Below are 26,756 nucleotides of genomic sequence, written 5' to 3'. Positions count from 1 at the left end.
CACGTGGGGTAAAGGTTTAGGAGACATTGGAGACTGAAATTATAATCACTGTTTTAAAATTCTCTAGGTGTCGGTACATAACAATGAGCTATATGTAGGCTAAATATGGCATTGTACATTATAGCTTAAGAACAAACAATAAAGACAAATGCTAAAATCAAGTTAAAACCATCTAAAGGCAGATAGATAGAATTCCATATTTGAGTCAAATAGCACCATATAGCTTACTCCTCGATTTAATTTTTTTAAATGTATAGCAATTTAGAGTTCCTTAAGTAGCAAAAAATCTTAAATCCATTTCCCTTTCTGAACAAATATTAATATCACAATGTATTGACATATCTCAAATGCAAGTCATTTGATCAGTAAGCTCAATATTCAAAGAGTCAATATGATTTTTATTTTAAAGATAAAGTCATTGTTGGGAAGATTTAAATGTTTCTGAACAAACATTAAAATCACAATGTATTGACATATCTCAAGTGAAAGTCATTTGATCAATAAGCTCAGTATTGAAACAGGAAATATTAAAGATAAATTTAAAGTCATTGTGGGAAAGATTTAAAAAATAAAAACAGAAGAAGAAGACACACACACTTTTTCTCAAATATTATGCTTAGTTATTCTTTCTTTCTTCCCAATCTCATAGCTATACTCTTGCTGGTCCTGACACCATTGAATGCCTGGCCGACGGCAAGTGGAGCAGAAGTGACCAGCAGTGCCTGGCTGTCTCCTGCGATGAGCCACCCAATGTGGACCACGCCTCTCCAGAGACTGCCCATCGGCTCTTTGGAGACATTGCATTCTACTACTGCTCTGATGGTTACAGCCTAGCAGACAATTCCCAGCTTCTCTGCAATGCCCAGGGCAAGTGGGTACCCCCAGAGGGTCAAGACATGCCCCGTTGTATAGCTCATTTCTGTGAAAAACCTCCATCGGTTTCCTATAGCATCTTGGAATCTGTGAGCAAAGCAAAATTTGCAGCTGGCTCAGTTGTGAGCTTTAAATGCATGGAAGGCTTTGTACTGAACACCTCAGCAAAGATTGAATGTATGAGAGGTGGGCAGTGGAACCCTTCCCCCATGTCCATCCAGTGCATCCCTGTGCGGTGTGGAGAGCCACCAAGCATCATGAATGGCTATGCAAGTGGATCAAACTACAGTTTTGGAGCCATGGTGGCTTACAGCTGCAACAAGGGGTTCTACATCAAAGGGGAAAAGAAGAGCACCTGCGAAGCCACAGGGCGGTGGAGTAGTCCTATACCGACATGCCACCCGGTATCTTGTGGTGAACCACCTAAGGTTGAGAATGGCTTTCTGGAGGTAAGAGACGAATTAGCAAATGGTCTATGGCTTTTGTCACAGGGCCCATCGATACATAAACAAAACAAATAACTGAGTCCAAACACTGCCAAGTTCACTAAGGCATGGAAACTGGAATTTACTATTATCACTAACAAAGAATCATGATAATCTTTTTAACATTTTCATAATTAATTCATCTCTTGATGAATTAATTCATCTGCCTAAGGTTGTGAATCACTTTCTGGAGGTAAGAGACTAATTAGCAAATGGTCTGTGGCTTTCATCACTTACAGGGCCAGCCCACTGTGATGAACCCACTATTCAGAAGCGGGGCAATGAACAAATTAATTATTGAAAAACAGAAATGGCTAAAATCTACAGGTAGTGAAGACTGGAAAAAAAATTAGTGAAGATGATTATGAATCTTTAATATATAACTTTCTGCATTTTACTAGTGTATAGGCATTTCAAGTGCTTTGTGGCAACAGCTTAGCCCTAAATAGGAAGTTAGAATAAACCAATTTTAATATAATATTTTGTTTTATAGAGGTTTTTCAGGATGGATATATGCTTTATTTTATAGAAGGCAAGATCTAAATGGGACCTAGAGAAATATAATTTTAAATGCTTAGACAAAAGATAGGGTAAACCAAATAATGTAGTTTTTACAATTCTGTTTTGGTAAACCTAAAGGTAATTTCACTGTGATGGACAAAAGTTCAGTCCAACCCAAATATGTCCTGCTTTCACACTAATGTGTGTCTTCTCAATAAGCCTACCAAGAAAATAGGAATGAGAATCTATTCCCCCAAATCAAGGGCCATTTGAAATTGACCATATTCTAATTAAACACTTTTTTAAAACCCACATATATACACGGTACAACCTTTTCTCCTTTACATTCAAAATAACAAAACAACAGTAAAAGCCTTTTAAGACTTTTGCTTAGATTTAGTAGCTTTTCATTGGAAGAGGGTATAGAGTGTAAGTAGAGAGGTGTTCATTTATTAATTTAACAAATATTTCTAGAGCTCCTACTTGGTACCAGGTACAGTTCTAAGAATTGGCGACCTAGCATTTAACAACACAGATTAGATGTGTAATGGCATGGTGCTTACATGCATGGGAGACACACAAGCAATGCATAAACAAAATGAGTAATTTTATTTGTTTATGACCTGTTATATTACATGTGTTTGAATTTTGAGATCATGAATATTAATTTTTTGTTTTAAAAGATAGAAAATTCTTTATTTTCTATTGTGTTATAACAGCAATTTTTAAGAAATATGTTAAGACATACTCATAAAAATATTTTATTTGCCTATTTATGATCTAACAACATTAACAAATACATGCTCATTGTTTATGTGCTTCTTTACTAGCATTTCTTTGGGCAGAAAGACTTTTTTTGAACTGAGTAATTTATCATTTTTAGTGTTGCCTCATCAGTTCACCAATCGATATATAGATTACTGATCTTTTACTTTTTATGGGCTCAACACTGTAGTAAAGATTTCTGCAATGGGGATTACTTAATTTGATTTTCTCTTTTTCTTTCTTCCCTTTAGACAGAGTCTTGTTCTGTCTCCCAGGCTGGAGTGCAGTGGCACAATCTCAGCTCACTGCAACCTCTGCCTCCTGGGTTCAAGCGATTCTCCTGCCTCAGCTTCCCAAATAGCTGGGATTACAGGCACACACCACCATGCCTAGCTAATTTTTGTACAGGTTTCACCACGTTGGCCAGGCTGGCCTCGAACTCCTAACCTCAAGTGTTCCTCCTGCCTCGGCCTCCCAAAGTGCTGGGATTGTAGGCATGAATCGTCATGCCCAGCCTAATTTGACTTTCTACTATCATTTTCACTTATTAAAAAAAAATAGAATGGACCTATTGGAAAAACCATAAATCATTATTTGCTTATATCCTAATTGATTCATTTTAACATAGACCTTTTAGTGTTTTTTTTTTTCACTATCCAAGGATTTAGTTAATGCCATTGTCTGTTATACAAATCGCACTCACTTGCTTTCTTCCTATTGCACAGCATACAACTGGGAGGATCTTTGAGAGTGAAGTGAGGTATCAGTGTAACCCGGGCTATAAGTCAGTCGGAAGTCCTGTATTTGTCTGCCAAGCCAATCGCCACTGGCACAGTGAATCCCCTCTGATGTGTGTTCCTCTCGACTGTGGAAAACCTCCCCCGATCCAGAATGGCTTCATGAAAGGAGAAAACTTTGAAGTAGGGTCCAAGGTTCAGTTTTTCTGTAATGAGGGTTATGAGCTTGTTGGTGACAGTTCTTGGACATGTCAGAAATCTGGCAAATGGAATAAGAAGTCAAATCCAAAGTGCATGCCTGCCAAGTGCCCAGAGCCGCCCCTCTTGGAAAACCAGCTAGTATTAAAGGAGTTGACCACCGAGGTAGGAGTCGTGACATTTTCCTGTAAAGAAGGGCATGTTCTGCAAGGCTCCTCTGTCCTGAAATGCTTGGCATCCCAGCACTGGAATGACTCTTTCCCTGTTTGTAAGATGGTTCTTTGTACCCCACCTCCCCTAATTTCCTTTGGTGTCCCTGTTCCTTCTTCTGCTCTTCATTTTGGAAGTACTGTCAAGTATTCTTGTGTGGGTGGGTTTTTCCTAAGAGGAAATTCTACCGCTCTCTGCCAACCTGATGGCACCTGGAGCTCCCCACTGCCAGAATGTGTTCCAGTAGAATGTCCCCAACCTGAGGAAATCCCCAATGGAATCATCGATGTGCAAGGCCTTGCCTATCTCAGCACAGCTCTCTATACCTGCAAGCCAGGCTTTGAATTGGTGGGAAATACTACCACCCTTTGTGGAGAAAATGGTCACTGGCTTGGAGGAAAACCAACATGTAAAGCCATTGAGTGCCTGAAACCCAAGGAGATTTTGAATGGCAAATTCTCTTACACAGACCTACACTATGGACAGACTGTTACCTACTCTTGCAACCGAGGCTTTCGGCTCGAAGGTCCCAGTGCCTTGACCTGTTTAGAGACAGGTGATTGGGATGTAGATGCCCCATCGTGCAACGCCATCCACTGTGATTCCCCGCAACCCATTGAAAATGGTTTTGTAGAAGGTGCAGATTACAGCTATGGTGCCATAATCATCTACAGTTGCTTCCCTGGGTTTCAGGTGGCTGGTCATGCCATGCAGACCTGTGAAGAGTCAGGATGGTCAAGTTCCATCCCAACATGTGTGCCCATAGACTGTGGCCTCCCTCCTCATATAGATTTTGGAGACTGTACTAAAGTCAAAGATGACCAGGGATATTTTGAGCAAGACGACGACATGATGGAAGTTCCATACCTGACTCCTCACCCTCCTTATCATTTGGCTAAAACCGGGGAAAATACAAAGGAGTCTCCTGCTACACATTCATCAAACTTTCTGTATGGTACCATGGTTTCATACACCTGTAATCCAGGATATGAACTTCTTGGGAACCCTGTGCTGATCTGCCAGGAAGATGGAACTTGGAATGGCAGTGCACCGTCCTGCATTTCAATTGAATGTGACCTGCCTACTGCTCCTGAAAATGGCTTTTTGCGTTTTACAGAGACTAGCATGGGAAGTGCTGTGCAGTATAGCTGTAAACCTGGACACATTCTAGTGGGCTCCGACTTAAGGCTTTGTCTAGAGAACAGAAAGTGGAGTGGTGCTTCCCCACGCTGTGAAGCCATGTCATGCAAAAAGCCAAATCCAATCACAAATGGATCCATCAAAGGAAGCAACTACACATACCTGAGCACGTTGTACTATGAGTGTGACCCCGGATATGTGCTGAATGGCACTGAGAGGAGAACATGCCAGGATGACAAAAACTGGGATGAGGATGAGCCCATTTGCATTCCTGTGGACTGTGGTTCACCCCCAGTCTCAGCCAATGGCCAGGTGAGAGGAGACGAGTACACATTCCAAAAAGAGATTGAATACACTTGCAATGAAGGGTTCTTGCTTGAGGGAGCCAGGAGTCGGGTTTGTCTTGCCAATGGAAGTTGGAGTGGAGCCACTCCCGACTGTGTGCCTGTCAGATGTGCCACCCCACCACAACTGGCCAATGGGGTGATGGAAGGCCTGGACTATGGCTTCATGAAGGAAGTGGCATTCCACTGTCACGAGGGCTACATCTTGCACGGTGCTCCAAAACTCACCTGTCAGTCAGGTGGCAACTGGGATGCAGAGATTCCTCTCTGTAAACCAGTCAACTGTGGACCTCCTGAAGATCTTGCCCATGGCTTCCCTAATGGTTTTTCCTTTATTCATGGGGGCCATATACAGTATCAGTGCTTTCCTGGTTATAAGCTCCATGGAAATTCATCAAGAAGGTGCCTCTCCAATGGCTCCTGGAGTGGCAGCTCACCTTCCTGCCTGCCTTGCAGGTGTCCCACACCAGTAATTGAATATGGAACTGTCAATGGGACAGATTTTGACTGTGGAAAGTCAGCCCGGATTCAGTGCTTCAAAGGCTTCAAGCTCCTAGGACTTTCTGAAATCACCTGTGAAGCCAATGGCCAGTGGAGCTCTGAGTTCCCCCACTGTGAACACACTTCTTGTGGTTCTGTTCCAATGATACCAAATGCGTTCATCAGTGAGAGCAGCTCTTGGAAGGAAAATGTGATAACTTACAGCTGCAGGTCTGGATATGTCATACAAGGCAGTTCAGATCTGATTTGTACAGAGAAAGGGGTATGGAGCCAGCCTTATCCAGTCTGTGAGCCCTTGTCTTGTGGGTCCCCACCGTCCGTCGCCAATGCAGTGGCAACCGGAGAGGCACACACCTACGAAAGTGAAGTGAAACTCAGGTAAGACCATGGCTCTAGAGTCTCCAAGGGGTGCAGGCAGGAAGATTATAAAATGAAATGTGATAGATCAAAAATTTTGCTGATTGGGAAGAAAACATCATCTCTGACCTGCTCGCCAAACACTGGTGCTTTTAACACTTGGCTTTATTCTACCTACAATTATGTAGAAATCCACTGAGTATAAAAATAAATCGATACATTAGAAACATGTCTGAAAAAAAGTAATTATCATGACTATCATATTCTGTTGAGCTTCATGAAACCAACAGCAAGATCCTCTAACTAGCTTGAAGAGCTCGAATCATGAAGCTGTTTTTTATACATCAGGATAGTAAATTTCTTTATGATTATAACTTTGTGATTATATTTACACATGCAAATACTGGGGACATAAGGCAAAAAACTGAAGAATTCAGGCCATGATCATGCCAAATAATCAGGATTAAAAGAAATATCTTATGTAAAGGACCTAGAACAGCACTTGGCACAAAGTAGGTATTCACAATACATATTAATTATGCTGTATCTGAGTCCATTTTGGACTGTCTAGAATTTCCTGAACTGTTAGCTGTTTATAGAATAAAAATGAATTCAATAATAATATTATCCACAATAAGGTAAATAACATCAAAAACACTTAAAGTAATTTTAGTCTTGACTGACCTTTCATGTGGATAACTGAGAACTGATCTGGTTATTACTGGTTTTTTGTTTTTTGGTTTTTTGAGACAAAGTCTTGCTCTGTCACCCAGGCTGGAGTGCAGTGGCATGTTCTTGGCTCACTGCAGCCTCAACCTCCTTGGTTCAAGCAATCCTCCCACCCCTGCCTCCCAAGTAGCTGAGACTACAGGCATGTGCCACCATGCCCAGCTAATTTTGTTTATTTTTTATAGAGATGAAGTCTCACTATGTTGCCCAGACTAGTCTCAAGCTCCTGGACTCAAGTGGTCCTCCTGCCTCAGCCTCCCAAAGTACAGGGATTACAGGCATGAGCAACCGCACCCAGCTCAACTGGTTGTTATTGTTATATTGGTGTTTTTGCATGGCAATGCCATCCGCCTGACAGTAGAATCAATATGTTCCACAAAATGTCTACTGAGCCTTGTAACAGCTTCCTAAATCCAAGGATAGATCAGAAACTATATTGTACTTCCTTTAAGGCACTCATTTTTGCATTTCCATTACAGATGTCTGGAAGGTTATACGATGGATACAGATACAGATACATTCACCTGTCAGAAAGATGGTCGCTGGTTCCCTGAGAGAATTTCCTGCAGTCCTAAAAAATGTCCTCTCCCGGAAAACATAACACGTATACTTGTTCATGGGGACGATTTCAGTGTGAATAGGCAAGTTTCTGTGTCATGTGCAGAAGGGTATACCTTTGAGGGAGTTAACATATCAGTATGTCAGGTAAGATTCTGTCTTAATTAGAATGTGTAACGCCTATATATACATATATTGCCAAGCAAGCAGTATCTATAATAGTAATCCAAAAAGAGAAACAGTCTCAAGTTTTCACTCATTTCAAAGGATTTGAGCAATTTCTTGGTAGAAAATATAGTAAAATGTATCTTTTTTTCTGCAGTATTCCCGCTTTAAACTAAGAAAGTGCCAAGGTTAGGTAAAATATTAAGATTTCTATAACAATATATTTATAACAAATTAACCATAAATCTTATTAAAAGAGGGTCCTTGTGTAGAAATCAGCCATGGGCTATGCCCAATATGTTTCCAATTTTAGTGGAAAGACAAAAGTTTGCAGAAGCAGACAGATAATTGGTGTCAAATCCTCTTCTCTGCTATTTGCTACTTGTAAGCAGCAGATAAAGTTGCTTAAAATTTCTGAACTTTGGTTTCCTTATTTGTTAAAAAAAAAAAAAGTATTATTACACGTATCTTGTATTGTTGGTGAGAAATGAGATAAATAATGGAGGAAAGTGCCTGCTTCTACAACCTTGGTCTTTCCGCTAAATCTGGAAACATAACCCATGGCTGATTTCTATGCATAGACATTCTTTTGCACATAAGATTTATGATTCATTTGTCATGAAATCTTATTATAGATATTTTCACATTTTTTTACCTAATTTTGGTACTTTTAGTTTGAAAATGGGAATCGGGCCAGGCGCGGTGGCTCACGCCTGTAATCCCAACACTTTGGGATGCAGAGGTGGGTGGATCACAAGGTCAAGAGATCGAGACCATCCTGGCCAACACAGTGAAACCCCGTCTCTACTAAAAATACAAAAGTTAGCCGGGCATAGTGGCGCATGCCTGTAGTCCCAGCTACTCGGGAGGCTGAGACAGGAGAATTGCTTGAACCCAGGATGCGGAGGTTGCAGTGAGCTGAGATTGCACCACTGCACTCCAGCCTGGCAACAGAGCGAGACTCCGTGTCACAAAAAAAAAAAAAAAAAAAAAAAAAGCGGGGGTTGGGGGGAGGGAATCAGCACGGTAGATAGCAGACTTCCCTAGCCCATCCCCTTCTCCTAACTTCCATAAGATATACCTGGAGAAGAAAAAATGTGTCATTGATACACTCTTGCTGGAGTTGGGGTGGGTGTTGGGGGTTTAAAAGCAGAGGAATGTGGCATAGTATAGCAGACTTTCACTTCAAGCATACTTTTTTGTTTAAATTCCATCTCAAATATTTATAGGTTCTATGACCTTATATTCCTTCAGCTTATTTTTTTATTTGTAAATCTGTGATAATTGAAAGGATTAAATTACCTAATGTAATATAAAATTGCTAGTACTTGCCTGACCTATAGTAGGGACTCAAGAACAATTCCCTTCTCCCAGTTTTCCATTTATAAATCATGCATACTCAATGATTGGTCAATGTCAAACCTAAAAGCAGAAACATCAGGGGGAACAAGTTAAATAACACCATGCCCTCAAAATTTGTATGGTTCCAGATGGTCCCTTTTAGATATAGAGCTGAAGAAGTTTTAGAGGAAACTTTGTCTAAGACTCTGAGCTGTCTGACACAGAGTTCTGCCATAATTAAGGGAATCAAATTGTTGTTCTCCAGGTCGGGTGTGTAGACAACTGGGTCCCCTTGTAAGCCCTGGAGGACTCTGTGATACTGGCTAAAAAACATACTAAGCTCTTTTTTTTTAAAGTCAATAATTTATTTTTGACAACCTTCATTAGTTTCTTCACACATAGTATCACCCTCCCTCTTTTGCTCAACTGGGTTTTGGTTTAAATTTTTGGTCTGAAAAGTAGTATAGACCCTTTTTAAGTGTTAAAAAGCATAAACTGTGTAAAACTATGTTCAGCACCTAGGAGTATTTTGTAATGTGACAAAATGATTCTGTAGTTCGTAAAATAAATACATGGATAAGGAGATCAATATAAATTTTGAAAAATGACTACTGAAAGAGGACCAGTATCTCCAGAAACTAAAACATATCACAGAATTACAAAACTCTTAGTGTAGTATTCATGTAAAATTACATAGGAGTAAAAATAAATGGGAACAGAAGTAATGAGTCAGAAGCTGGTTCTGATAAAGGAGTCACCACAAGTCTCTGGAGAAAAAGAAATCATTAATAAATGATTAAAATAAAAATAACCAAAATAAATTTCAGATATAACAAAAGAAAACAATAATATGTAGCTTTTTAACAGTTACTGGTGTTATAATACCCAGAAAGATTTCTGCAAAATAAAAAATTATTAAGGCATTACTTACAATATTGAAAAATTAAATGCAACATATATACTAGGAAAATGGTTAATCACGATGCAGGCATATATACAAAATTACTTTTGGTTCATATGTAGAATGAGGGTTTAGCCTCAAATCCTGTTTAAAACTGTTATCCAATTCATATATATTTCCACAAAGAAAACAGAAAAATATTAGCAATAGAATAACAATCTTCAAGAGATATATCTCTGTGTGCCTCACCTTACCCAACAGATTAACCATTTTCCTAGTATATATGTTGCATTTAATTTTTCAATAGTGTAAGTAATGCCTTAATAATTTTTTTTTGCAGAAATCTTTCTGGGTAATTATAACACTAATAACTGTTAAAAGCTACATATTATTGTTTTCTTTTGCTATATCTGGAATTTATTTTGGTTATTTTTATTTTAATCATTAAGGATTTCTTTATAAAATTTATTTTCATCATTATTGATTTCTTTATAGATATGAAATTTTATATATATATCAATTTTTTTCTATGTGACCCCTTCAAAAATATGTGATAAAATGTTTTCAAGTATTCTCGTTGGAATGGAGAAAAGGAAGCTGATTTTCTTGAACTTTGAGTAGTATGCCTAAAATTTGCTGTTTCTCATAAACTATTATAAAATATAGAATCATGAAATTTAAGAGTGCATTCATGTAAGTCATAGAATATTTGTATTAACCTCCAGTTCTCATGCATTATAATGAAAATATATTTCTTGTTGTTTGTGATTTTTGAATAGATTCTATTAGGAAGAAAATGCCTGTTTTATGGGCTTAAGAAATGTCTAAAATTGTCTATGGGTGACTATTAAGGCCATCTAACAATTAAAGTGTTTTTTAAGCCCACAGATAATAAGTAGCAAAAGTAGGACCAAACTCTAGGTGCTTTTGACTATCATTTTGGAGATTATTCTGCAAATAACCAATATTTGCAAATTTCTTCATTCGTATGTATTAACTTCTAAACATAACTTACATTTTGTTATTTGTCACTTAGCTTGATGGAACCTGGGGGCCACCATTTTCTGATGAATCTTGCAGTCCAGTTTCTTGTGGAAAACCTGAAAGTCCAGAACATGGATTTGTGGTTGGCAGTAAATACACCTTTGAAAGCACAATTATTTATCAGTGTGAGCCTGGCTATGAACTAGAGGTAAGCGAACAAATTGTTTAACTAGAATTAATTTGTTTTTCCAATATACTTGGGGATACTTTCAGTATTAGCACAAATTTGTTTTACTGACTTTGGTCTCAAAAGATTCTATTATACTTTGTTCTCTTATACTCTAACATTTTCCAAGAAATATTTAAGGCAACTTAGAGTTTTAAAAAGCAAAATAAACTCGGTGCGGTGGCTCACACCTGTAATCCGAGCACTTTGGGAGGCCGAGGTGGGCAGATCCCTTGAGGTCAGAAGTTCAAGACCAGTCTGGCTAACATGGTGAAACCCCGTCTCTACTAAAAATACAAAAATTAGCTGTGCATGGTGGCGGGCACCTGTAATCCCAGCTACTTGGGAGACTGAGGCAGGAGAACTGCTTGAACCCGGGAGGTGTAGGTTGCAGTAAGCTGAGATCATGCCACTGCACTCCAGCCTGGGCGGTAAGAGTGAGACCATCTCAAAGAAAAAAAAAAGCAAAATAAGTCTCAAAAAACATGAAAGCCATGATAAGGAAGGAAAAAAGTAAGTTCGCAAACCACAAGACAGATGCTGTGACTTCAACTGACCATTTAAACTGTGTTTCGGCTTGCTGGTAATCATATTCTGCAACAGGGAAGTCCACTGGGCACCATGGAGAGGTAACCACAAGGATTTAGGTATGCAAAGCCAGGATGTCCTCAAACAATGGGCTCATATACCTTGGCATTGAGATGCCAAGTTCCCATAAGCAAATCTGGCTTGAAAAAACCACAGAACGGTTTTAACTAATACCAACTTCATTCTTGAGACAACTCTTGCTTTGTAATATTAAAATCCCCTCCGCAGCACCTAGGTCTCTGTTTACTTTAGTGGGAGAGCTAGATCAATCAGTTTTGCTGAAAGCATCACCGTATCACTAAACTTGAAACTTAAGAGGCCTATTTTACATTACACCATGTTGTCATTTAGTTTTTCAGGACTCTTTTTTATTTTTATTGTTATAATGGTATTTAAAGGTAGGTTTTGGCTGGGTGTCATGGCTCACACCTGTAATCCCAGCACTTTGGGAAGCCAAGGAGGGTGGATCACTTGAGCTCAGGGGTTCAAGACCAGGCTGGGCAACATAGTAAGACCCAGTCTCTACAAAAAATACAGAAAATAGCCAGGCGCAATGGAATGTGCCTGTAGTCCCAGCTACACAGGAGACTGAGGGAGGAGGATCGCTTAAGCCCAGGAGGCAGAGGTTGCAGTGAGCCATGATCGCACCATTGCACTCCAGCCTGGGTGATAGGAGTGAAACCCTGTCTCAAAAAAAAAAAAAAAAAAAAGTATTCATCGCCAGTTTTCTGTTAAATGTTTTGCATGTCCCATTATTTTCTGACCATGCAGTGCAAGAATTATCATAAGATAGGTATATGCAATCTGGGACCAGGCTTATATGTATCTTCTTTCCTCAAAAGATGATAATGTAAATGGTGATTACATTCGGAGTGTTTTCCTGTTTTTGAAACCTCGTTCTTCATGCAAGAATATTAATCTTGCAGTTTATTAAGAAGAAAAGTAATATAAAATTATGAACAAATATAGAGCAAACTGTCATTAAATTTGAAGCAGATAATTTAAAAATTTGTGGAAACATATGTTAACTGAAAAATTGAGAAAGGTGCAATAGTGATTGCTCTCACTCCAAGCTATTATACATGTTAGAATCACTTGAGAAACTTTTTAAAATATTAATGTTCAGTTACTTGGAGAAATTACAAATTCCAGGTCTGGTAAAAGATTGCCTGGAAACTCTTGTCACATGAAATAGCAGGGAACCTAACAAAGACTACATGTCAAAAGGATTCAGAAGCTACTGGACAAGGCTCCCACAGGTCAAGATGAGACCATTTTAGCATTAACAAGCATAATAACTTCAATGGACTGAAACACATCAAATAGGTCATAAATGACACTAGGCTTATAATGATACTTTAAAAAATTAGTTAGAAACTCTTAAAGGATGCTTATGAACAAACTCATTATTTTAAAAGCAGACAACTGAAGAGGAAGAATTGTCTTTCCAGTGCTACCTGTTTGACTAGATAACCAAACAGCAGATAAGGGGAAGTTACAGTTAACAATGATAAAATAGAATTTAAATAGCAGAATTCACAACTCCTAAGAATTAATGGATTTAGGTCATGATCATCCATGGCTGCTGAAGTCACAAAAAATGGAGACAATGAGACATTATGTGTCTCTGGATGGGTGAACAACCCCAATCTATGAAAACATTGTGTGCTCTCCTACCTCCACCACACACACACAAAATGAATATGGAACTTATCAAGCCTCTAAATCCAACAAACTGTGTCAGAGACACCACAGAAAATTCTATCTGTGGGAACAGATACAGGACCAATGACCCAGTTTTTCAGTGTCCAAGACAAATAAATTGACAGGGCAGAGGGGAGTAAATAGAGAAGGAAACTAATTTTAGAGGGACATAAGAGACATTGCATTAGTCATGATTCTCCAAAGAAAGAGAACCAATAGGAGAGAGAGAGAGAGAAGAATATATATATATATAAAATGAGGAATTGGGTCACACGTTAATGGAGGCTAAATCCCAGGATCTTCTGTCTGCAAACTGGAGACCCTGAGAAGCTGGTGGTGTAATTCAGTCTAAGTCCAAAGGTCTGAGAACTAGGTGAGCTGATGATGTAAACCCCTGTCTGAAGATAGAGGAGGAGATTGAGTCCCAACTCAAGTGGTGAGGAAGAAAAAGAGGGCCATTTCCTCCTTCCACGTTTTGTTCTATTTGGTCCCTCAGTGTTTTGGAAGATGCCCCCCACACTCCACATCGGGGAGGGCAATCTACTTTACATGATCCACTAATTTAAATGCTAATCTCATCCAGAAATATCCTCACAGACACATCCAGAAGCAGTGTTTAAGCTGGGCACCTCATGGCCCACTCAAGTTGCTGTACATCAGTATTTGTAAAGAGTTTCTTAGGTGATTCTAGCGTGGAGCTCAGAGTGACAGCAATCACTATTATCGCGCTCTCAATTTTGTAGTTAATACCAGGATGTTTCCAAAAGTTTAAAGGTTAATTATCTATTAACGCTTCTTCAAATGTAATGACCCATCAAGGCTGGGCATGGTGGCTCACGCCTATAACCTCAGCACTTTGGGAGGCTGAGGCGGGTAGATCACCTGGGATCACAAGTTCGAGACCAGCCTGTCCAACATGGTGAAACCCCATCTCTACTAAAAAATACAAAAATTAGCAGGGTGTGGTGGCAGGCACCTGTAGTCTCAGCTACTTGGGAAGCTGAGACAGGAGAATCGCTTGAACACAGGAGGTGGAGGTTGCAGCGAGCCGAGATCGTACCACTGCACTCCAGCCTGGGCAACAGAGCAAAACTCTGTCTCAAAAAAAAAAAAAAAAGTAATGACCCATCAGTTTGCTGTACATTTGTTCATAAAATTAACCATCACAGAAACATAAACTAGTCTCAGTGTGTGGATCTTATTTGGTACTTATTCAACAGAACTATTTAAATAAATTATGAAATTTATGCAACAATTGGAAATTTGAAAACTGGACATTTTATTAAGGAATTGTCACTTTTTAAGCTGTGATAATGTGGTTATAATTTTTAAGAGCTCTTTTAGCGATTCATACTGAAATAATTATTGTTAAATGTTTTGAAGTCTAGAATTTGCTTCAAAATAATGTGAGTTCATGGAAGGGGTGGGGCTTACATGAAACAAGGTTGGCCTTGAGTTAATTGGATAAACTGGGTGATGTCTACATGGTAGTTTCTTATACTGTTCTTTCTACTGTTGGTATTTCTCATGTGTTTGAATTTTTCCATCAGACAGCATTTTTTTTAATGCAAATACCTGTTCTCACGTCAGACTAATTAATTCAATATCTCTGTGGATTGAGTCTGGGGCAGCAGTACCCTTTTCAGAGTTCCCTTGGTGATTCGTGTGTGCAGCCAGGACTGAGAATCACTGACAAATTGCTGCTCTTATAATCAGTGGAGTTCACTACCATCTGCTTGAGAATCACCTGAGAAGTTGTAAAAAGAAAAAGAGTACATATTGCTAGGCCAAGATCATCTGAACCAAATAGTTTCTGGGGGTTTGCATTTTTAGAATGTATGCTTAATATTATTTCTGATTGTCAAATCATAATTGTATACATTTTTGGGATACACAATTACCAAGATATATATGGAGTCAGCCTAAGTGTTGGGTGTCATCGATGGATGAATGGATAAAGAAAATGTGAGATATAAGTGTGTGTGTGTGTGTGTGTGTGTGTGTGTATATATATATTGTTATGTGTATACATCACATCTGTTTTTATGGCCAAATAGTACTCTATTGTGTATGTATGTGTGTGTATATACATATATTATGATACTATGATTCATATATTTCTAAGAATACTACCGTTTGACCACTTCTAATGCATTCTTTGTCAGTCTTAGCTACAGATTATAATTAGTTGCCATTTAAAATAAAAGGTGAAGCAAAGTCTGTACCTTAATTATACTGGTCTGCCAGAGTGTGAATTTTGAAGCAATTTGATAAAAACATTTTTGAAAGTCTAAATCTACTCCTTAAACTGTATTTATTTAACATGTTTATTTAGCATTCCAGTGCTGAGCGATTCGAGGCCATAGCTAAGATTACTTTGCATTTCCTTATTATCTTTCTGTTGTAGAGTTATGAGCTTGATGACCTTTCTCCATTGTTTCACAGGGCAACAGGGAACGCGTCTGCCAGGAGAACAGACAGTGGAGTGGAGGGGTGGCAATATGCAAAGGTGAGTTGAATGACACTTAGCCCCCAAAATGACACTGAGGACACAAAATAACAGTGTGGCTACATTTTCTTTATAGGTTAGTTTTGTAATTAAAATGTAAGCCAACTCCATAAGCCATATGAGAACCTTTTAATGGGCTTCTTCTCAAGGGCAGTAAACCAATAAAAGGATCAAAAACTGTAGCAGGGATTAACAATTAACTGCAATAGGACACAAGATTACTGACTCTGGAATGGCAAACATTTTGTTTAAAAACTAGTTAATTATTGAGTTTATTAGCATTTTTGTGGGGGGTTTTCTCAAATAATTATAGAGGGCTTAGAGCTGTTGTTTTTTTGGTGACAATACTAGCCAATAATTTTAATGTACTGTTGGTCCATCTGTCAAGTTGGTCCATCTGTCAAATCAATTAATATTCTGCATGGAATTTTACATTAACTCATTTTATGAGAACAACCAAGTTTATTTGGCAAAATGTGGGTTAATGCACATAACTTTATCCCCAGTATTCCCTTCTCTGCCAAAGGACAATGTATGTATGTATTTTTATTTTTATTTTTATTTTTAAATAGAGTCTCACTCTGTCACCCAGGGTGGAGTGCAGTAGTGCAACCTCAGCTCACTGCAACCTCCACCTCACGGGCTCAAGCGACTCTCATGCCTCAGCCTTCCGAGTAGCTGGGGCTACAGGCATGTTCCACCATGCCCGGGTAATTTTTTGTATTTCAGTAGAGACGGGGTTTCACCATGTTGGCCAGGCTGGTCTCAAAATCCTGGCTTCAAGCAATCCACGTGCCTCAGCCTCCCAAAGTGCCGGGATTACTGGCATGAGCTACCACGCCTGGCACAACATCAATAGCATTTTAAAGCTCCCTATGTGATTTCAAAGTGCAGCCAAGGTTAAGATCTGTGATCCCAGCGTACTCAACTTTGGGCTGAAAGAAGTCCATTAGCTTCTAGTCCAGGGACTCAACTCTGAGTTCACATTTGAATTGTTTGGGGAATTTTTAATATAATACTGCAAAGTAGCCCTCAATATAAAGATTTGGACTCATTTGGTCTGTGATAGGCCATAAATGCTTCCCAGGTTCTCTAAGGTACCACCAAACTTGAGAACCACTAGTCTAGAACCACCTTCTCTGCCTTCAAAAAATTATAAAATTAAGACTCAAGCCCATTTTTTGAGATTCTTGAAAGGGTGATCCTATTTTCCTCATAGCATCCCTGTTAATAACATTTCTCACAATAATGCAAAATCATTCTTTATAACTTTACTGTAATACTCACCAGTTTATGAAGTCAGCATATTCCTCAAAAGCCATATAAAATGTCATTTATTCTAATTCTCCACAAGCTCTTGGGTCCCTGTTCTTTATAGTTTCCTATTATCTTTTACCTTCTGATAATTTTATATTTTCTCTTCTTACAAGCAGTATGACCTTGACCAAATTATTTAACTTCTCTAAGCCTCACTTTTTGTCAACTGTTACATGAGATAATCTCAGAGTTGCTATAAGTAAGGTTGCCAGATTTAGAAGAAACAAAAATACAGGACATGCAGTTATATTTAAATTTCAGATAATAAATAATTTAAATGTAAACTTATAAATATGCAATATTTGAGACATGCTTATACTAAAAATGTATTTGTTATTTATCTGATACTGAAATTTAGCAGGACATCCTGTATTTTATTTGGGCTTACAACTGAAGTGTTGTAAGAAATAAATTTAATATTGTTTGAAAAGTTCTTGGCCATTGTTAGCAACTTACAATGAGATTGTTTTATTTTACCCACCTGTTCATCCATACTCCCTGTCCCCAGCATTATTAATAATACATAAAGACAGCTGGAGTCAATAGGACTAAATCCCAATCTTTAATTGCATGCATGTATCAATCCAATAATTAGGTATGCTATATTTTTCTCATTCAATGAATATCACTGTGCTTCACACATGAGTAGGCCATAATATTTTATATATTCCATGAAGTATCTTTGGCAATCATAGGAAAAGAAGGAAAGAGGAATTGGTGAAGCAATTAATATGAGGCTTTTATTCTTGTTTTTAGAGGCCAGGTGTGAAACTCCACTTGAATTTCTCAATGGGAAAGCTGACATTGAAAACACGACGACTGGACCCCACGTGGTATATTCCTGCAACAGAGGCTACAGTCTTGAAGGGCCGTCTGAGGCACACTGCACTGAAAATGGAACCTGGAGCCACCCAGTCCCTCTCTGCAAACGTGTGTGTTGACTTTAGGAGAAATTTTAATCAGATTCAGTTTCACAATTAGCTTCTCACATATCCCAAACATAGAGGAAACTCCACTCATAAGGGATATGGGCCCAGAGAAAGCAATTAATGCCTACCCAAGCTGAATTCTCTGGGCTATTTTAAAAATCTATTTGTGTTATCTAAGTCCTGTCTGAGAATCAGCTTTTGTCAGATTCCTTGAGTGATTACTAAGAGAAAATGCAACTTAATGAAAAAATTTTGACATACATGTATCATGAATTCTACTGGGGATAGGAAAGAAATGAAAGAAAATACATTTAATATATGATGTTAATATAATGAAGTATATATAAATATGATAAATTAAGATAATGAGTTATAACCATTCGAATGAAAACAATATTCACAAGCAAGGTATAAGTTGAGATTGCTCTTGTTACTGTTTCAAGTATCATCATAAGGCAGTAACAACGGAAGTGTACCTCACTCAAAATACTTTTGTGCCTATTTAAAAATCTGAAATTGCTTGAAATATGTGTTGACATGTGTGTCAAACACTTGCGCTAAGCACGCATAATGCCATCATCATTTCCTGTGTTTCCCTCGGGCCTATAAAAATGAATCCATCTTTATCAATAAAGCATGCAAACTCCACTAGTTCTAATATCCTGCCCATAGCAGTATGAGTCTAAAGTCATATTCAGCTCACATAGAAATGTCTGATGGTTTCCTGGTTCCATCCTCCTGAAGGATGTTCAATAAAAGAAAGTAAGGTGACAATGAGAAGTATTTGATATTCTTCAAATAAGGGAATATTTGATATACCCCTTGATTTCTAGTATGCCTTTTGTTTTCACAATGCTGATCCAAAAATCAGTCTAAAATAATGTTGTGGCCCATAATTTGAGGCATAAATTGTCATCTTCAACTTTTAGGACCTTGCATTAGTGGTTGAATAACTTCATGTTTTCTGATCTTATCTGGCTTTATCTTTACATGTAATTTCATGAGGATGCAAAACAAGTCTATGTCTAATGTTTGAAGTTCCACATTTTTAAATCTTATATGATCATTATTGAGAACCCATCTCTTATAGGACTACTACTCTGCCTTCGAAGAAATACATTAGGAAAAGAGGGGAAATATCAGTAAGCATTTTCTTTTCTTTTTGACAGCAAATCCATGCCCTGTTCCTTTTGTGATTCCTGAGAATGCTCTGCTGTCTGAAAAGGAGTTTTATGTTGATCAGAATGTGTCCATCAAATGTAGGGAAGGATTTCTGCTGCAGGGCCACGGCATCATTACCTGCAACCCCGATGAGATGTGGACACAGACAAGCGCCAAATGTGAAAGTAAGTCAGCAGGTGGAAGCCAGTTCATGCCGCTAGTGTGAAATGTTTTCCCATCCCTGTGAGGCTGTTTTCAATCAAGTCACTTAGTTGTAGATATTTAGATCTCTGTGCCATCACAGTTATCATCTTCCTCATTATGCCATCACAGTTATCATCTTCCTCATTAATGTTTGTAAATTTTTTTTAATCTTCAAATTTCAAACATTTAAAAAAAAAGCTTTCCAGAACTAAACTAAAACCCACCTGACTAGGATTCACTGAACAGATTTTCAAAATGTGCTCCTCTAAGAATGAGCAAGATATTAAATTCAAAATACAAATTTTTCTCCACACTGTCAGGGTCCCCAAACTATCCTTTAATAGACTATGAATGTTTTGCAATAGAAAAATTATTCCACAGTGGTTCTCAAACTTGAGCCTGCGTCAGAACCACCTAGAGAACCTGTTAAAACACATTTCTAGATGTTGCTGATGAGGATGCTGCTGGCCCAGGAAACACAATCTGAGAACCACTAGCAAGCACTACGTTGCTAGCACTAGCACTATAGGTTAGCGCTTTGTTACTGCATTTATGCAATCTGGAGGCATCTTTTGCAGCCTTGTGATAATGCAACCTTTTTTAACACACACTTTTTCTAACTCCATTTAAAACATCTCACTGCCGGCAGGGTGCGGTGGCTCACACCTATAATCCCAGCACTGTGGGAGGCCGAGGTGGGCAGATCACCTGAGGTCAGGACTTTGAGACCAGCCTGGCCAACATGGCAAAACCCCGTCTCTACTAAAAATACAAAAGTAAGCTGGGCGTGGTGGCACACACCTGTAATCCCAGCTACTCAGGAGGCTGAGTTAGGAGAATCTCTTGAACCTGGAAGGTGGAGGTTGCAATGAGCCAAGATCGCACCACTGCACTCCAGCCTGGGAGACAGAGCAAGACTGCATCTCAAAAAATAAATAAAAATAAAAATCTCCCTGCTCTCCAGGCTCATTTGTTGTCCAAGCTACTCCCTCTACAGTAATCAATTAAAATATTCATTGAGTCCGACCAGAGGCAAGGCACAAGGCTGCATAGTATAAGAATGTATCATGCCTACAATGGTCTTCATCTTCAGTACACTTGCACTCCACTTAATGAGATAAGAAATATGCCTGTGAAGGTCATGGGGATTCTGGAATCAGAAAGGCCTGAGTTTGAATTCTGTCCTCAAAATGTTTAACTCTAAACTTATGCTAGTGCCTTACTTCTCTGAAATGTTTAACTCTAAACTTATGCTAGTGCCTTACTTCTCTGAGTCTTAGGGCTGTCATTTGTTAAGAGTCTCAACTATACCTATCTTGTAGTTATTATAGATATCTTAATAGATTTGAAGAATAAACAAATTGATGCATATTAGCAATAATTCCTAATAGGAAGATATACACAACAGCCCAAGTCCCTGAATTTTCAGCTAGCAGCTTATTGTAGTATTAGAATGTTTATTTTGCGGGGAGGGGTCAAGATGGCCAACTAGAAACAGCTGTGGCCGGAGCTACCCACTGAGAAGAACAAAAACAGTGAGTGAATCCTGCACCAGCAACTGAGGTATCCAGGTTCTCTCATTGGGACTGACTAGGCAGTTGGCACAATCCACAGAAAGTGAGAAAAAGCAAGGTGGTACAACGGCCCACCTGGGAGACACATGGGGCAAGCAGAGCTCCCACCCCCAACCAAAGGAGGCAGTGAGTGATTGTGCTACCCCACTCAGGAAACCACACTTTTTCCATGGATCTGTGCAACCTGCAGATCAGGAGATCCCCCTCATGAGCCCACGCCACCAGGGACTTGGGTCCCAAGCACAGAGCTGTGCAGATTCTTGGCGGCCACTCAGCTGAAAACTGCCTAAGCCTACCGAGTTATCGGAGGGGGGAGAAGCCACCATCACTGTGGCTGCCTCCTGCCTAAGATGACTGAGCTTCTGGGGGAAGGGGCGGCCACCATCACTGCAGCTCCAGTCTGCCATTTTTTTCCCTGCTGATGCCAGAGAGACTGGGCAATTTGGACAGAGGAGGAATTCCCCACAGTGCAGCACAGCAGCTGTGACAGATGGTAGCCAGACTGCCTCCTTAGGCTGGACCTGACCCTTCCCTCCTCACTAAGCAGGGCCTGCCTGCAGGAATTTCAGCAACTCCAGCCAGGGGTTTACGAACAGAACTCTGATCTCCCTGAGATGGAGCTCCTGGGGCTCCATGTGGCCATGGTCTCCACAGATCAGCAGGCTTAGTTCTTCCCCTGCTGGCTCTGAGGAATCCAAGCAGGCTGGACTAGTGGGATTCCCCACAGCACAGTGCACCTGCTTTGCCAAGGGGCAGCTAGAGCGCTTTCTTAAGTGAATCTCTGATCCCATGCCTCCTGATTGGGATGAGACCCCCCCCCCCCCACAACAGGGGTCACCAGACACCTTACACAAGGGTGTTCCTGCTGGCATCAGGTCAGTGCCCCTCTGGGACAGAGCTCCCAGAGGAAGGAGCAGGCAACCATCTGGTAACACCTTCAGATGCAGGTGGGACCCAGGCAAATAGGGTCTGGAGTGGACCCCCAGCAAACCACAGCAGCCCTACAAAAGAGGGGCCTGACTGTTAAAAGAAAAAACAGAGAAAGCAACAACAACAACAGCCATCAACAAACAAGCCCTCACAAAAGCCTCATCCAAAGGGTCAGCAGCCTCAAAGATCAAAACTGGAGAACTCAGGAAGATGAGAAAAAAAAATCAATGAAGAAAACACTGAAAACTCAAAAAGCCAGAGTTCCTCTTCTCATCCAAATGACTGCAACACTTCTCCAGGAAAAGCACAGAACTGGGCAGAGGCTGGGATTGATGAATTGAAAGAAGTAGGCTTCAGAAAGTCGGTAATAATGAAGTTCGCTGAGCTAAAGGAACATGTTCTAACCCAATGCAAAGATGCTAAGAACCAGGATAAAACATTACAGGATCTGTTAACCAGAATAACCAGTTTAGAAAGGAATGTAAATGACCTGATGGAGCTGAAAAACACAACACGAGAACTTCACAATGCAACAAGTATCAATAGCTGAATGGACCAAGTGGAGGAAAGAATTTTAGAGTTTGAAGACTATCTTGCTGAAATAAGACAGGCATACAAGGAGAACAAAGAATGAAAGGAATGAACAAAACCTCTGAGAACTCTGAAATTATGTAAAAAGACCGAAACGATGATTGATTGGGGTACCCGAAAGAGATGAGTATAGAACCAACTTGGAAAACATACTTCAGGATATCATCCAGGAGAACTTCCCCAACCTAGGAAGACAAGGCCAACATTCCAGTTCAGGAAATCCGGAGAACCCCAGTAAGATACTCCATGAGAAGATCAACCCCAAGACACGTAATCCTCAGGTTCTCCAAGGAAAAAATGTTAAGGGCAGCCAGAGAGAAAGGCCAGGTGACCTACAAAGGGAAGCCCATCAGACTAACAGCAGACCTCTCTGCAGAAGCCCTAAAAGCCAGAAGAGATTGGGGGCCAATATTCAACATTCTTAAAAGAATTTCTAACCCAGAATTTCATAGCCGGCCAAACTAAGTTTCATAAGTGAAAGAGAAATAAAATCCTTTTCAAACAAGAAAACACTGAGGGAATTCATCACCACCAGGCCTGCCTTGCAAGAGCTCCTGAAGGAAGCACTAAATATGGAGAGGAAAAATCATTACCAGCCACTACAAAAACACCCTGAAGTACAAATATCAATGACAAGATGAAGCAACATCAACAAGTCTGCAAAATAACCACCGAGCATCGTGATGACAGGATCAAATTCACACATAACAATGCTAACCTTAAATGTAAATGAGCTAAATGCCCCAATTAAAAGACATAAAATGCCAAGCAAATGAAAAGCAGGAAAAAAACGGGGGTTGTAATTCTAGTTTCTGACAAAACAGACTTTAAACCGGCAAAGATCAAAAAAGACAAAGAAGGGCATTTCATAATGGTAAAGGGTTCAATTCAACAAGAAGAACTAACTATCCTAAATATATATGCACCCAGTACAGGAGCACCCAAATTCATAAATCAAGTTCTTAGAGACCTACAAAGAGTCTTTGACATTTACACAATAACAGTGGGAGACTTTAAATACCCCACTGTCAATATTAGATCATCGAGACAGAAAATTAACAAGGATATTCAGGACTTGAACTCAGCTCTGGATCAAATGGTCTTGATAGACATCTACAGAACTCTCCACCCCAAAACAACAGAATATACATTCTTCTCATTGCTTCACAGTACTTACTCTAAAATTGATCACATAATTGGAAGTAAAACACTCCTCAGCAAATGCAAAACAACTGAAATCATGACAAACATTCTGTCAGACCACAGCTCAATCAAATTAGAACTCAGGATTAAGAAACTCAAAACCACAAAACTATGTGGAAATTGAACAATCTGCTCCTGAATGACTCCTGGGTACATCATGAAATTAAGGAATAAATCAAGAAGTTCTTTGAAAGCAATGAGAACAATGAGACAATGTACCAGAATCTCTGGGACACAGTTAAAGCAGTGTTAAGAGGGAAATTTACAGCATTAAATGCCCACATCAAAAAGATAAAATGATCTCAAATTGACACCCTAACATCATAACTAAAAGAGCTAGAGAATCAAGAGCAAACAAACCCTAAAGCTAGCAGAAGACAAGAAATAACCAAGATCAGAGCAGAACTGAAGGAGATACACGAAAAACTCTTCAAAACAATCAATTAATCAAGGAACTGTTTTTTTGAAAAAAGTAATAAAATAAACCACTAGCTAGACTAATAAAAAAAAAGAAATAGACAATAAAAAATGATAAAGGGGGAATATCACCACTGATGACACAGAAATACAAACAACCATCAGAGAATACTATAAACAACTCTATGCACATAAACTAGAAAATCTAGAAGAAATGGATAAATTCCTGGACACATGCACCCTTGGATACATTCCTGGACACATACACCCTTGGATAAATTCCTGGACACATACACCCTTCCAAGACTGAACCAGGAAAAAGTTGGATCCCTGAATAGACCAATAACCGGTTCTGAAATTGAGGCAGTAATAAATAGCCTACAACCAAAAAAAGCCAAGGACCAGACAGATTTATAGCCGAATTCTCCCAGAGGTACAAAGAGGAGCTGGTACCATTCCTTCAGAAACTATTCCAAACAATTGAAAAGGAGGGACTCCTCCCTAACTCATTTTATGAGGCCAGCATCATCCTGATACCAAAACCTGGCGGAGATACAAGAAAAAGAAAACTTCAGGCCAATTTCTCTGATGAACATCAATACAAAAATCCTCAATAAAATACCGGAGAATCAAACCCAGCAGCACATCAAAAAGTTTATCCATCACAATCAAGTTGGCCTCTTCCCCTGGATGCAATGCTGGTTTAACATATGCAAATCAATAAACATAATTCACTTATTTCCTTCTGATTTCTGTTGCATAGTAGGCATTTTGTCCACCTTAGAAGGGAAAAAAAATTTAGAAAAATCATACAAATTTATTATCTCCTCTAACAAGTTTTTGGTAATATTATGACAACAAAGTGACCTTTTAGAAGCCAGCTCATAAGGATGCTTCATTCAAAAGTTGAACAAACTGGATTCTGATTAGAATCCTGATACCAATCTAGCCCTTGCCTTGTGTCCCACCACGGAATAATTCTAATTATCTTAAGGCTTCTTGTAAAATTCTCAAAACAATATCAGTTATACAATTTCTATTTAAATATACAGCATATGTCCCTTTTAAGACAGGATTGTCATCCAATCTATCACAGATCCCAAAAGCAGAAAGTCACTCTTTTACAGTATTGAAAAGAGGAAAACTAACATGAAACCTTGAATTTCATAAACCTCATCAAGTTGTATTCATTGATCATCTACAGACTAGAGACAATATTTATTCACTGACTCATTTTCAAGAGCATGTTGCATGTTAGGCACTGTTCTAGGCATTAATAAAATAGCCCTGATACAATATGCAGTACTACAATTAATGATCTTTACTCTGAAACAGTAGACTACAATCATCATGCTTTCTCTCCTAATTTAATAAGCATCCTGTTTTGAAAGTCTCTTGCAGCCAGTTATTTGATGAGGTACAAGAGCTAATTCTTGATGTCCTACAGACTGCTTTCCTCAGGTTTAAAATAGGCTCACTTTCAACATTTGAATCAGAAGACAAAAACCTTTGATCTTTGTATGTCTAATTTTTCTCAACAGCAGCAGTTAATTCTTTTAGTTCTTACTATTCTAGATAAGTAGGTGAAAATGTTTTCCTTATTTTATTTTTGCTCTTTAATTCATTCTGAGAGATGAGACTGGGTTCTCAGTCTGTGTTAATAGCACAAGCTTAATTGTTGTCTTGTTTTCCTGTAGAAATCTCATGTGGTCCACCAGCTCATGTAGAAAATGCAATTGCTCGAGGCGTACATTATCAATATGGAGACATGATCACCTACTCGTGTTACAGTGGATACATGTTGGAGGGTTCCCTGAGGAGTGTTTGTTTAGAAAATGGAACATGGACATCACCACCTATTTGCAGAGGTAAGGAAATATTTGAATGATTATTTCTTAGTGAAACTGCAGGGAAATGTGTATAGAAATCTGATTTGTCCAACAATTAATATGCATACTACTTTATTTTTCCTTGGCTTTAAAATTTCTTTTAGCAGCTGTGTAATTTTCTTTTAATGTTATGGTTTGAGTTTTAAAAGCACATAGAACTCTTAGGTTCTGTGCTTGAAATTTTGCAAAATAGAAAGAGGTAATGAGGCACCCTGGTATTATGTCCTAAAATGTACACTTTTATAATAAAATATGATTTTTATACATCATAATTATTTCATTCATTCTACAAATATTTGCTAGAAGTCAAGAAGTACGCTAGTACACACAGATAAAACCAAGGAACTAAATAATTGGATGAGTTGACCACAAACAATGTTCAGATTTGGACTTTTTTTTTTTTTAAATACTTTAAGTTTTAGGGTGCATGTGCACAACGTGCAGCTTTGTTACCTATGTCTACATGTGCCATGTTGGTGTGCTGCACCCATTAACTCGTCATTTAACATTAGGTATATCTCCTAATGCTATCCCTCCCTGCTCCTCCCACCCCACAACAGGCCCTGGTGTGTGATGTTCCCCTTCCTGTGTCCATGTGTTCTCATTGTTCAATTCCCACCTACCATTCAGGACTTAGGCATGGGCAAGGACTTCATGTCTAAAACACCAAAAGCAATGGCAACAAAAGCCAAAATTGACAAATGGGATCTAATTAAACTAAAGAG

General features: G+C 39.0%; 1 protein-coding gene across 2 annotated transcripts in view; it reads left to right on the top strand.

Moving 5' to 3' along the window:
* The window catches only part of SVEP1 (sushi, von Willebrand factor type A, EGF and pentraxin domain containing 1), a 205,045-nt gene that overhangs the window by 165,879 nt on the left and 12,410 nt on the right, over positions 1-26,756 (top strand). For both annotated transcript variants that reach the window (XM_063650280.1, XM_054500630.2), the window contains 8 exons: positions 650-1,322; positions 3,350-6,132; positions 7,320-7,545; positions 10,842-10,997; positions 15,753-15,816; positions 17,890-18,063; positions 19,232-19,408; positions 25,840-26,010. In XM_063650280.1, the coding sequence (XP_063506350.1) occupies positions 650-1,322; positions 3,350-6,132; positions 7,320-7,545; positions 10,842-10,997; positions 15,753-15,816; positions 17,890-18,063; positions 19,232-19,408; positions 25,840-26,010 (4,424 nt within the window). The remainder of the gene's footprint in view (positions 1-649; positions 1,323-3,349; positions 6,133-7,319; positions 7,546-10,841; positions 10,998-15,752; positions 15,817-17,889; positions 18,064-19,231; positions 19,409-25,839; positions 26,011-26,756) is intronic.

Source organism: Pongo pygmaeus, chromosome 13, assembly GCF_028885625.2.
Source record: "Pongo pygmaeus isolate AG05252 chromosome 13, NHGRI_mPonPyg2-v2.0_pri, whole genome shotgun sequence".
NCBI lineage: Eukaryota > Metazoa > Chordata > Mammalia > Primates > Hominidae > Pongo > Pongo pygmaeus.
Note: the sequence above shows the minus strand (reverse complement) of the source record. Positions and strands in the feature narration are given on the sequence as shown.